The following is a 12,961-nucleotide window of genomic DNA, read 5'->3' as shown; positions in this document are numbered from 1 at the left end:
CATCTTAGAGACCTTCCATCCCAACCCTTTATAAACCAGATGTTTATTTTTCTGTATCACAGCAGTTTGTTGATTTCTTCAAAGCATATATCACAATATTGATTGGTTTGCTTCTTTACTGCCTCTTTCTCCTAGGAAGCTGTAATCTCCACAAGAGCCCAAATCACCTCTAATATGTTCTCTAGTATGTTCCCAGCACTTATTACGGTGCCTTGTATATAGTAGGCATTTTCAGTCCATAGTTGTTGATTTGGATGGATGGATGATTTAATGAGTGAATGAAAAGTGAGAGACTGTTAGAATTTAGGACTCCCTAACCACAGCTCTACCACATGGAATATTCTTTGACTCCAGAAACAATATTATTAAGAAATTTTGCTGCAGTTCATTAAATCAGATTTGTTTTCATTAAGTTGTGTTTTTTTTCCTAAAATGAAATCATAGACATCTTTCATCTGAAATTTAAAATTAAGGTTACCAAGTGCTGCCTCACAAAGTTAGTTAACTTCAACACGTTAAAGACATTTGCAACAGCAGAATTCCCTGGTGATGTAGTAGTTAAGGATCCAGCATTGTCACTGCTGCGGCTTGGGTTTGATCCCTGGCCCAGGAACTTCCACATGCCACAGGTCCAGCCAAAAATTTTTGTTTTGGGGTGGTTTTTTTTGGTCTTTTTAGGCCCGCACCCACAGCATGTGGAAGTTCCCAGGCTAGGGGTCAAATTGGAGCTGTAGCTGCCAGCCTACACCACAGCCACAGCAACACCAGATCCGAGCCCCATCTGTGACCTACACCACAGCTCACAGCAACACCAGATCCTTCACACACTGAGTGAGGCCAGGGGTCAAACCCACATCCTTATAGATACTAGTCGGGTTCATTACCATTGAGTCACGATGGGAACTCCTCAAATTTTTTTTTTTTTTTTTTTTTGTCTTTTTGCCTTTTCTAGGGCCACTTCTGTGGCACATGGAGGTTCCCAGGCTAGGGGTCCAATCGGAGCTGTAGCTGATGGCCTACTCCAGAGCCACAGCAACACGGGATCCGAGCTGCATCTGCAACCTACACCACAGCTCACGGCAACGCCGGATCCTTAACCCACTGAGCAAGGCCAGGGACCGAACCCGCAACCTCATGATTCCTGGTCAGATTCGTTAACCACTGTGCCACGACGGGAACTCCAGAAACTCCTCAAAAATTTAAAAAAAAAAAAAAAAAAAAAAGATATCTGCAGCAAAGTACTTCAATAACTGGCATATTGAATTAATATTGGGATTTTAGACTTCTTTATCTTGACAGGTCATGTCTATTTCTTAACACTCACAGTTGGCCCTGATCAGTTTTGTGACCTGCACATTTAAAGCATTTGCAGTCTTTATTGAATTTGCAGTCTGAATTACTGCTTCTCTCAACAAATTTAATTTTATTTTCTTTTTTGCTTACAGAATCTTCAAGAATTGAAACCTCTGGATCAGTGTCTGATTGGACAGACTAAGGAAAACAGAAGGAAGAACCGATACAAAAACATACTTCCCTGTAAGTTCCTAATGTGGCTTCAAATCAGATGTATGTTTAATATAATTTAAACTGGTTTTTAAAAACTTAGGCACGAGTTTACCTTATCTGTCTCTCACGTAAGTGTGCACCCACACACACACCCACACACACACCCCCATTCAGAGAATTACATTGGTAACAATTTCATATTTACAGTGCGAATTCTTTTAAAATTTTCTGTATATTCTGGAAGTTGAGTAGAGGAATCTTAAACATTTCCTCAGACATTCATGAATTTTTTTTTTTTTTTTTGTCTTTTTAGGGCTGCACCTGCGGCATATGGAGGTTCCCAGGCTAGGGGTCCAGTCAGAGCTACAGCTGCCAGCTTATGCCAGAGCCACAGCAATGCGGGATCCGAGCCGTGTCTATGACCTACACCACAGCTCACGGCAGTGCCAGATCTTTAACCCACTGAGAGTGGCCAGGGATCGAACCTACGTCCTCACGGATGCTAGTCAGGTTTGTTAACCACTGAGCCATGACGGGAACTCCAAAGACATTCATGAATTTTTTTACGTCTTTTTAAAAATACGAATTGAGGGAGTTCTCTAGTGGCCTAGCAGTTAAGGATTCAGTGTTGTCACTGCTGTTACTAGTTTCAATCCCTGGCCCAGAAATTTTCACATGCTAAAAGCATGGCCCAAAATAGCAGTTATTATTATATAAATGTGTGTGTGTGTGTAGGTATATATGAATTGGCTTCTAGATAAGCAGTGTCTTAGTTCCTATGTCACAGTCAAGTTTATTCCACCATTTTTAGCTTAGAGAAATGTCCTTGGTACCTAATAGCTATATATGTGCATGCGGCCACCATGGCAGTGCCAAGCTGCATTGTACTTTGAATTGTTCCAGATACCAGAAGGGAAAAAAAGCAATTCTTTTTATTCATGTTTTACCCATTTCACCAATCAACATGTGATTTTTAAAAAATATATGTGAATATATGTATATAGCCAAAATATTAACATCTAGCAATTTCTTATAATAATCACAAACTACATTTATATGTACTAGCCTATTGAATTACACCATATGACACACTGACCTTGTCTTTGCCAGGAAGTCAAAATTCAAAGATAAATAACAAGGGAGTTCCAGTCGTGGTTTAGCAGTAATGAACTCAACTAGTATCCATGAGGACGCAGGTTTGATCCCTGGCCTCAGATCATTGGGTTAAGGATCTGGAGTGGCAGTGGTGTAGGCCAGCAGCTGCAGCTCTGATTCAGCTTCTAGCCTAGCAACCTCCATATGCCACAGTTGCAGCCCTAAAAAGACCAAAAAACAAAAAAGATAAATAATAGAAGCACTAGTGAAAAATCATGTAATAAATATTAGTACAATTGAATTTTTTCATTCAAGGTAGAAGACCCAAAATTCATTTTGGAAAACTCCCTTTAAGAATTGAATCTTAGGGAGTTGCCTTGTGGGCAGTGAGTTAAGGATCCAGCATTGTCACTACAGCAGCTTGAGTTGCTGCTCTGGCTCAGGTTCGATCCCTAGCTCAGTAACTTCTACATGCCATGGGTGCAGCCAAAAAAAAAAAAAGGTAGCATCTTAGGTAGGATTTCAAAAATAGAATAGATTATGGTTCAACATACAGTAGGTGGTAATTGTTTCAGGCCAAAAAAATGGCCAGTTAAGTGTCTCAGAGCAGAATGGGATAAGCCCTAAATCCGTAACTACTGAGTAGATTTGTTTCCCTTGACCAAGAGATAGAAGTCAGTAGTAGAAGGGCAATTGACGGAGGATTTTTAAATCTATTACTAAATGTCATAATTTGGTAATCACAGAAATAAAAATGACATCTAATGTGTAAGTACATACAAATTAATTTGCTTGGATAAGATGGCTCATATATACATTTATGGGGTTTTTTTGTTTTTTTTTTTTTTTATATTTATATTACGGGTTGTTTTTTTTTTTTTTTTTTTTTTTTTTGTCTTTTTTGTTGTTGTTGTTGCTATTTCTTGGGCCGCTCCCTCGGCATATGGAGGTTCCCAGGCTAGGGGTCGAATCGGAGCTGCAGCCACTGGCCTACACCAGAGCCACAGCAACGCGGGATCCGAGCCGCGTCTGCAACCTACACCACAGCTCACGGCAACGCTGGATCCTTAACCCACTGAGCAAGGGCAGGGACCGAACCCGCAACCTCATGGTTCCTAGTCGGATTCGTTAACCACTGCGCCACGACGGGAACTCCTACATTTATGTTTTGACCATACGAAGTTACAGTGGCTAGAGAATAAGCTACTTTTTACTGTATTGTGTTGGTTTATTGTTTTGGCTGCTTATTTAAAAGAATATAATTTAATTAGATAAGCAAGAATTAATTGTGCCACATGTATTTTTAATAAGTAATAGTTTCACTATAATACTAATTTTTGTTTTATGAAATAATTTTTGGAAATTTTATTCATATTAAATTCACTAAGTGTCATTGTTAAAATAACCGTGAAGTAGCAAAAGTGTATTTCTCTAGTTAAGAAGTTCTAAATGCGCTAATTAATTTTAATTTAACCATGTCTATGTGAATAATTCCTAATCTTGTCACAAACTTAGAGTTGACATCTTTTTTCTTTAGATTCCACATGTAAGTGATAGCATTTTTTTTAACCTTTTATTATTTTTTTTCTACTGTACAGCATACGTGAATACATGAATACATTCTTTTTCTCACATTACATGTTCCATCATAAGTGAGTCGACATCTTAAATGTACCTGTACAGTGAAGAAAGTGAGCAATATGATTTGACTGTACTACAGTTAGAAAATACCCCTTTATTAAAATGTGTTTGTGACTTCATCTGTGGTTATGAGGAAATTCTCATAACTTTTTTTTTTTTTTTTTTTGGTCTTTTTGCCATTTGTAGAGCCGCTCCCATGGCATATGGAGGTTCCCAGGCTGGGGTCCAATAGGAGGTATAGCCGCTGGCCTACGCCACAGCCACAGCAACGCGGGTTCCCAGCCGCATCTTCAACCTACACCGCAGCTCACGGCAACGCCAGATCCTTAACCCACTGAGCAAGGCCAGGGATCCAACCCGCAACCTCATGGCTCCTAGTCCGATTCATTAACCACTGAGCCACGACAGGAACTCCCGAAATTCTCTTAACTTTTGACTCACCTTGTTTCTAAGGCTCCTGTTTAAAGACAGGTGATATAGACGGCTCTGTTTTGTGGTGGGAAATTCACAGATGACGCAACAAGGGTGCCCCTGGGAGATGAAGGTGGATACATCAACGCCAGCTTCATTAAGATACCAGTGGGGAGAGAAGAGTTCGTCTACATTGCCTGCCAAGGACCTCTCCCAACAACCGTTGGAGATTTCTGGCAGATGATCTGGGAGCAGAAATCGACAGTGATAGCCATGATGACCCAAGAAGTAGAAGGGGAAAAAATCAAATGCCAGCGCTACTGGCCCAACATTCTAGGCAAAACAACCATGGTCGGCGACCGGCTTCGACTGGCTCTTGTGAGAATGCAGCAGCTGAAGGGCTTTGTAGTAAGAGCAATGACCCTAGAAGATATTCAGGTATGTGGATTACCTCGGCCCATGGTTGACTCAACACGTGTCTGAATAAAAGCCCGTGGTTTCCAGTGGTTCTTGGCTCCCACTTCAGTGGAACTAATTCCGTCTATGGTTTTTCATCTACTACAAGTTTAAATGTGGCCCTCTTCATGAATTCTTCCAGTTTCCTCCAGCAGGCACTATAGTAAAATGAAAACGAGAACCTAGGCCGTGTACAGGATCAGTCGTCATCCTCTGCTTAGTGATAGCACAGAAAGGCTCAGAAGCTGTGTACTAGAAACTGATTGTTTGAAGGTCAAACCTCTAGGTAGCCTCAATCAAACTCTTTCAACAATCTCTAGGAGTTCCCTAGTGGCCAAGCAGGTAAGGATCTAGTGTTATCACTGCTGTGGTGAGGCTTCAGTCCCTGGCCCAGGAACTTCATGCCATGAGCATGGCCAAAAAAAAAACTGTTTAAAAATATTCCCCTATAAAGACAGCATATTTGTAGCATGCTAGCATGTAGCATGCTACTGGACAATTGTAGCATGAGTGTTTGTTATTCAGGGAATTCCTGTTGCAGCCACCCAAGCCCTGAATAAAGGCAGCTTGAATTAGGTAGGTGGGTGTACCTTAAGCAAAGCTGCTGCTGTTCCCTCACCTCCACACCCCCTCCCGTAATCTCCTTCCTCTACCCAGTAATACCATCTCAGCGTGAGTAACGTGTTTCCTGTTGGGGTTTTGATTTTGTTAAAGAAACAGGGTAATTTTACTTTCATAGAAATAAACTACATTGACTCCGTTTTATTGGTGGCATGTCAACATAGCAGGAGAATTTCCTTCAAGATTTTTTTTTTTTGGCCACACCTGCGGCATATGGAAGTTCCCAGGCCGGGGGCTGAATTGGAGCTGCACCCTACACCACAGCCACAGCAGTGCCAGTTCTGAGCCTCATCTCTGACCTACACTGCAGCTTGTAGCAACACCAGATCCTTAATCCACTGAGAGAGACCAGGGATTGAACCTGCATCCTCACAGACACCCTCAGGTTCTTAACCCACTGAGCCACAGCGGAACTCCTTAGATTATTTATTTATTTACTTAATCAACATGTTTACAGAGCTTGGGCCCTATTATGGAATCTAGGGGTTCAGCAGTTAATGATACAAAAGGAAACCCCTGATCTCATGGAGCTTACTTTCTAATGAAAAGACAGTGGCGTTATTGATGCTATGGAAACAGTCGTGAAGGAATTGAGGGAGCCATAGGGATATCTGAGGGTAGAGAAGCATTTCAGTCAGAAAAAGCAAGTGCAAAGGCCCTGAGACCACACTGCACCTAGTGTTTCTAAAGAACCACAGAGAGGTCCTTACGGCTGGAGTGACGTGGCCAGAGGAGGAGGTTAGGGCCTGATCACGTAGGGCTTTTAGGCCAATGAAATGACTGTGGCTTTTATTAGAGGTGCATTTGAAATGGGATCATTGAAACAAGGTTGTTATTCACACATTAAAATGTCGTTTTCTATTAGGGTTTCCCAAAAGTAGTTTGCTACCAATAGCGAAGTGTCGATCTAATGCCCCCCTCGTAAAGGCCCTCCGTGTATTGCTTGATGGCGTCTGTCTCCTCCACTTTTCCTTAGATCTAATCCAATGGGCACGTAAAAATTTTAAAGGACAAAATAGTATCAATTACTTGTGAGCAGCATAGTTCACCTTTACCTACTTACTCTACTGTATGATTTCAGACGGGAGAGGTGCGACATATTTCTCATCTGAATTTCACGGCCTGGCCAGACCACGACACACCTTCTCAGCCGGACGACTTGCTCACTTTCATCTCCTACATGAGACACGTTCACAGATCAGGCCCGATCATCACGCACTGCAGTGCTGGCATTGGCCGCTCGGGGACCCTGATATGCATCGATGTGGTTCTAGGATTAATCAGTCAGGATCTCGAAGTGAGTACAAGATGTCGGCTGAACGAGCATTTGACCCGAAATAACGATGGAGTTCAATCATGTGTGGCCATCTCCAGATTTTTTTATTTATCAGTGTATAGGAATGGCCTGATTTTCTTACTACGTAAAATTGTATTTTAGTAAACATTCAAATATTCCTAGGCCATTACCAAGCAGAAAAAATACTTCAAACATGCATTTGTTTTACTGGGTTTTTTAACCGTGAGTTCAAAGCCCCCTATGCAGTATTACATTTTACTCTCTGCAGTCTTAGACTCGTGTGAGATAGTTATTTTGTTATCATACTTTTAGGCATAGAAATATTGAGGCACAAAATATAGCCTGTTTTTGAAATGAAAAAACTTAAATTCTTTTTTTGTTATTGTTACCATAGGTGGGAAATACACTTTGTTATTTTTAACAAAATATAAACAATCTATCTCAATAATTAATCCCAATTTTAAAATTTTATTACTAAATAAACTGCTAATAAAAGTAAAATCTCACTTAAAATGTTAAATTATCTTACTATACATAATATATAATTAAAATCACTGACTCTTGAAGAATTTGTTGAAAAACAATTCTGTCTTGCTTTTCACACTGTATTAATTATATCTTCCATGATAATTTAAATAGGACCCAAAAAAAGTCTGTTTCACTCTTGTGAAAATAAAAAGATCAGAAATTTTATTCTGGGAGTTTCCATCGTGACTCAGCAGTAACGAACCTGACTAACAACCATGAGGATAAAGGTTCAATCCTTGGCCTTGATCAGTGGGTTAGGGAACCAGCGTTGCTGTGGCTGTGGTGTAGGCTGTGGTCAGCTACGGCTCCAATTAGGCCCTTAGCCTGGGAACTTCCATATGCAGTGGGTGTGGCCCTAAAAAGCAAAAAAAAAAAAAAAAGAAAGAAAGAAATAAACTTTATTCTGAACAGCAAAATGTAGAAAAATATTTTGCATTTTCTAATGGAAATATTAGAGATTCGTCAGGTTTCAGAGGGAAGACAATTTCTGTTGGGAATTTTCAAATAGAATAACCTTGCTAATTCTTAGAAAGATCATAAATAAATTTATCAAATGATGGCAAAGTCAGTTGACCAATTTCATTTTGTCTGGAACAGTTTCTCAAGACTGTTAGAAGGGAGGATTGGGGTGCAGACATCTGGGTGAATCTCTGGCGTTAGCGTTTGTATGTAACATGCAGATTCTCTTTCCTCCGGCAGTTTGGCATCTCTGATGTAGTGCGCTGCATGAGACTGCAAAGACACGGAATGGTTCAGACGGAGGTGAGTTTTGGCGGGTGCCTTCTAATGAGGATTTTTGTGAAAATACTCCCAGGCTCTCTTTCTTTTTTTTTTTTTTTTTTTTTTTTCTTCTTTCCATGGCTGCCCCCTCAGCATGCAGAAGTCTCCAGGCCTGGGGTCAAATCGGAGCTGTAGCCGCTGGCCTACGCCACAGCCACAGCAACGCCAGATCCGAGCCGCATCTGCAACCTATAGCCACAGCTCATGGCAGCGCTGGATTCTTAACCCACTGAGCAAGGGATCGAACCTGCATCCTCATGGATGCCAGTCAGATTTGTTTCTGCTGAGCCATGACGGGAACTCCCAGGCTCTCTTTTTTAAATGTTGCCTTTTAGTTTAAAAGGCGAGGAAATGCAATATCTAAAATGAATAGATTACAGAGAATAGAGTAGCGTATCTAGTGCAAAAAATGGGTGTTGCAGAAAATAGCATGTATTTAGTGGCACTCCTTTCCCATTTCTAACCTAAAAAAGAGATAGAAGGTTATGGTCTTGCTATAGAAATTTCCAGAGAGGGAATGGATTCAACAGCATTGGCCAGAAGGCAGGAAGGGAGACTAAAGTTGCCTCGCTTGAATAGGAGAAGAGTTCATTTATCCTCTTTTGATCATTTTCATTTCTCTCCCCTGAAGTCAGAACTTGAGTTTTCTTACCCCCTGACCTGCAGACTCAGGTCCTTCACAGGGACTGCGTTGCTTAGAGTAAAAGTCGGCGTAGTTCCACCATCCTTTTTGTTTGTACGGAGGGAGCAGTGTGGAAGCTATTTTCATATATCTGTGAATTCATATTTCTCTATCTCTTGAAGAATATGTACGTTTACTGTCTTTAAAATTAGAATTTGCCCACTTTCCCCTTATAGCCATTTTAATTCAAATTAAGTCTTCTAATTAATCTAATTCAGAGTCTTATTTTTAGGTAAAGAAAATATTGATCTGTACAAGCAGTTCCTTAGACCTAAGAAGTTCACTGCTTCAACAGTTAATTATTAAGTGCCTGTTGGAGTCCCCGTCATGGCTCAGTGGTTAGCAAATCCGACTAGGAACCATGAGGTTGTGGGTTTGATCCCTGGCCTTGCTCAGTGGGTTGATGATCCGGCGTTGCCATGAGCTGTGGTGTAGGTCACAGATGTGGCTCGGATCCCGAGTTGCTGTGACCCTGGTGTGGGCCGGCGGTTACAGCTCTGATTCGACCCTTAGCCTGGGAACCTCCATATGCCGCAGGAGCGGCCCAAGAAATGGCAGAAAGACAAACAAAAAAAAAAAATTAAGTGCCTATTGTGTGCCAGGTACCCCTCTAGGTACTTGGAGCACATCAGTGCTCCAATAAATCAGATGAAGATCCCTGCTAAAATAAAAATTCTACTGGATGGTGATGAGGAAGGCAGATAATAAAGCCACTGACTAGGTAATGCTATAGGATCTTTGAAAGTGATGTTAAATTTTTCGTTTTTATTTTTTACTTTTTATCTTTTGTTTTTTGTCTTTTTGTCTTTTTAATTTTTTTAATGATACAAATGAACTTATTTACAAAACAGAAACAGACTCGCAGTCTTGGAAAACAAACTTAGGGTACGAAAGGGGACAGACTGGGGGAAGGGTGGCTTGGGGGCTTGGGGTCAGCATGTCCACACTATTGTACATGAAGTGGATGGCCAACGGGGACCTGTCGTGTGGCACAAGGAACACTGCTCAGCAGTCTGTGATAACCAAATGGGAAACAAATATGAAACGAATGGATACGTGTATATGTGTAACTGACTCACTTTGCTCTACTGCAGAAATTAACACAACATTGTATGTAAATCAACTCTCCTTCAATGAAATTTTTAAAAATGAAATAAAATATTTTAAAAGATTTTTAAAGAAAGGGGTAAATGCTTTCCGGGGGAAAGAGTAGGGTAAAGATTGGGGTGCTATCTTAAGTAGAGTGGCACCACTAAGAAAGGACCCCTTGCGCAGACATTGGAAGAACGTGGAGGGGGCGTCATGCAGGCGGCTGCGAACAAGAGCCGTCCAGGCAGACGCTCCATCCCAGGTGGGCGTGGGCCGTGTGGGTTCCAGAAGAGCCGCGGCCAGCGTCGCCGCGGGAGAGGGGCGAGAGGGGGTGACGAGGCCGGGACTTGGGCTGTGCTCTGGGTGCAGTGGAGCCGCCACGGGGCTGTGCGTGGGAACGACCACCTCAAACTCCTCCCACTTTAAAGGAGCGCTGTGGCTGCTGTGTCAAAACACGACCTGATTTGGGAAGGAGGGTGCGGGGTTAGACCCAGAGAGCTTGGAGTTCCCGTCATGACTCGGCGAAAAGGAATCTGACTCTCATCCATGAGAACAGAGGTTCCATCCCTGGCCTTGCTCAGTGGGTTAAGGATCCTGCGTGGCTGTGGCTGGGGTGCCCGCCGGCAGCTGCAGTTCCCGTTCCACCCCTGGCCTGCGAACCTCCATGTGCCGCGGGGGTGGCCCTAAAAAGACAAACAGAAAACCTCAGCCAGCTTGGTCAGGTGGCAAGCACTGGTGACCCAGAGTAGAGTGGGTTTGGTTGTAGGAAGATGTGGTGTGAGGAGTTTGTGGCACGAGAGAAAGTCAGGGATAAATGTGGACACGTTAACGTCAGATATGCACCCAAAGGAAATAAAGGGTCGTCCCTCTAGGGCCCTGTTCTTCAGAGCTGTGAACATCTCAGGCGACATTCCTAACATTCTTTAGGGGTCTGTGTGTGTGTGTGTGTGTGTGTGTGTGTGTGTGTGTGTGTGTGTTCACATGCACACAACTTTTTTTTTTCAGTTTTATTGAAGGATAGTTTATATACAAGGCTGTGGTAATTTCTGCTGTACAGCAAAGTGACCCAGTCATACATACACACATACCCACTCTCTCTCAGAGTCTTTCCCCCCATAGGGATTATCCCAGAATACTGTGCGGAGTTCTCTGTGCTACACAGCGTCCCCTTGGGCCGGTCATTCCACATACCTGTGCGCACACAACTGTTTTAAATGAGGTTCAACTATAATTGTTGTTTTGTTACTTTCCACTTAGTATGTTGTGAATTTTTCTTTTTTTGTAAGCCTCATAATTCCTTTCCAAATAACAAGAAAACTCAGATCTCTGCACTATTAACTTAATAGTTAATTTCACAAAAAAGCAAATTTTTAAAAAACATTTCATTTTTCAAATCAAAAATATTATCTTCTTCCAAAATATTTAAAGACTTTTTTTTTCCCCCTTTGTGGAATATGGAGTTCCTGGGCCAGGGGTCGGATCTGAGCTGCAATTTCAACCTATGCCAGATTGTCAACCCACTGTGCCGGTCCAGGAATCAAACCTGTGTCCCAGTGCTCCAGAGACACCACCAGTCCTGTTGTGCCACAGTGGGAACTCCAAAAGACAATTATTCTGTGTAGCTTCTTGGGTATTAATTTCTTGACATTTCAGGAAATCAAAATGAGTTAAGTCTAGAAGAACTTTTGTAGCAAGTTTATTTTTCCATTATAAAAGCAAATCATAAATATCACCAAGGCACAAAAAATAGAAGTGACCCACTAATCAGAGAGCAATTCAGTTGGCACTCACCCCCACAGCCCCAAGGCTTTTTCCCTCCTCATTTCACTTCCAGTAGTGGCGAAGCTAAATGTGTGTGTGTGTGTATAATATTCACATTACACATCTAAAATCTTCTTTCTCTTTTTCCTTTTTTTTTTTTTTCTTTTTGGCTATAGGATCAATATATTTTCTGCTATCAAGTCATCCTTTATGTCCTGACACGTCTTCAAGCTGAGGAAGAGCAAAAAGAGCAGCCCCAGCCTGTGCAGTGACGTGAAAAGAACAGGCTTCCAGATATCTGTCCGTTTCAGTCCTCACTCCCAGCAGACGCGCCTGTTCTCTGTTTAAAATAAAGATCCCAGGGCAGCAAGTTCACACAATATCCTTAGGCTTATTCTCCTCTACCTTAGAGGGGCCATTCGCAATAGCAATAAACAATGGTGAAATGCTGTATTTTTACAGCTACTTTAACCTGTGAGAACAAAGATTTTTTTAACACTAACTGAATAACGCAGATCTTAGGGATGATTGAGGCAGCATTTGATTATAGTCGACGCTGTTACAGGGACACATCGAGTCTATTTTTAATGCACCAATCTTGTTTATAGCAAAATTATTTTCCAGTATTTTAATAAACTAGAGTTATTTTATAGGGGATACTTGAAACCAGTATTTAAGCTTTAAACGACGGTAATACTGGCGTAGAAAAAAAGTAGCAAACGTTTACTGTATCAATTTCTAATGTTTACTATCTAGAACTTCCTGTAATATATTTATATACTTTTTCATGAAAATGGAGATATCAAATGTTTGTAACTGCATTGTCTGTTATACATCATCTCACTTTGTAAATAAAAATACACCTTAAAACATAAACAAGCCGAAAGTGTGTGCAGACAAGTCAGACATTTTCAGTTTGCTTTTTCTGTTTTATTTTGTTTTTGGCTTCTTAGGGCCATACCCTCAGCATATGGAAATTCCCAGGCTAGGGGCCCAATCGGAGCTGCAACTGCCAGCCTGCACCACAACCACAGCAACACAGGATTGGAGCCTCATCTGTGACCTACACCACAGCTCACGGCAACACTGGATCC

The 12,961-nt window shown here is 41.6% G+C and overlaps 1 protein-coding gene across 38 annotated transcripts in view; it reads left to right on the top strand.

Annotated features, from left to right (window-relative positions):
• The window catches only part of PTPN13 (protein tyrosine phosphatase non-receptor type 13), a 216,182-nt gene extending 203,439 nt beyond the window's left edge, over positions 1 to 12,743 (top strand). For all 38 annotated transcript variants that reach the window (XR_014813441.1, XR_014813440.1, XR_014813438.1 and 35 more), the window contains 5 exons: positions 1,446 to 1,536; positions 4,754 to 5,091; positions 6,812 to 7,027; positions 8,255 to 8,317; positions 12,044 to 12,743. Coding sequence is in view for 28 of the 38 variants with exons in the window: in XM_084973535.1 (XP_084829661.1) it covers positions 1,446 to 1,536; positions 4,754 to 5,091; positions 6,812 to 7,027; positions 8,255 to 8,317; positions 12,044 to 12,139 (804 nt within the window). In the remaining 10 variants the exon portion in view is untranslated. The remainder of the gene's footprint in view (positions 1 to 1,445; positions 1,537 to 4,753; positions 5,092 to 6,811; positions 7,028 to 8,254; positions 8,318 to 12,043) is intronic.
• The last annotated feature ends 218 nt before the right edge of the window (positions 12,744 to 12,961 follow it).

The sequence above is a fragment of the Sus scrofa genome, chromosome 8 (assembly GCF_054392235.1).
Source record: "Sus scrofa isolate SSC_HxYL_T2T_F1_AM1 chromosome 8, Sscrofa_HxYL_maternal_Yorkshire_Landrace_v2.0, whole genome shotgun sequence".
Classification (NCBI taxonomy): domain Eukaryota; kingdom Metazoa; phylum Chordata; class Mammalia; order Artiodactyla; family Suidae; genus Sus; species Sus scrofa.
This window is presented reverse-complemented; position numbering and strand designations above follow the sequence as displayed.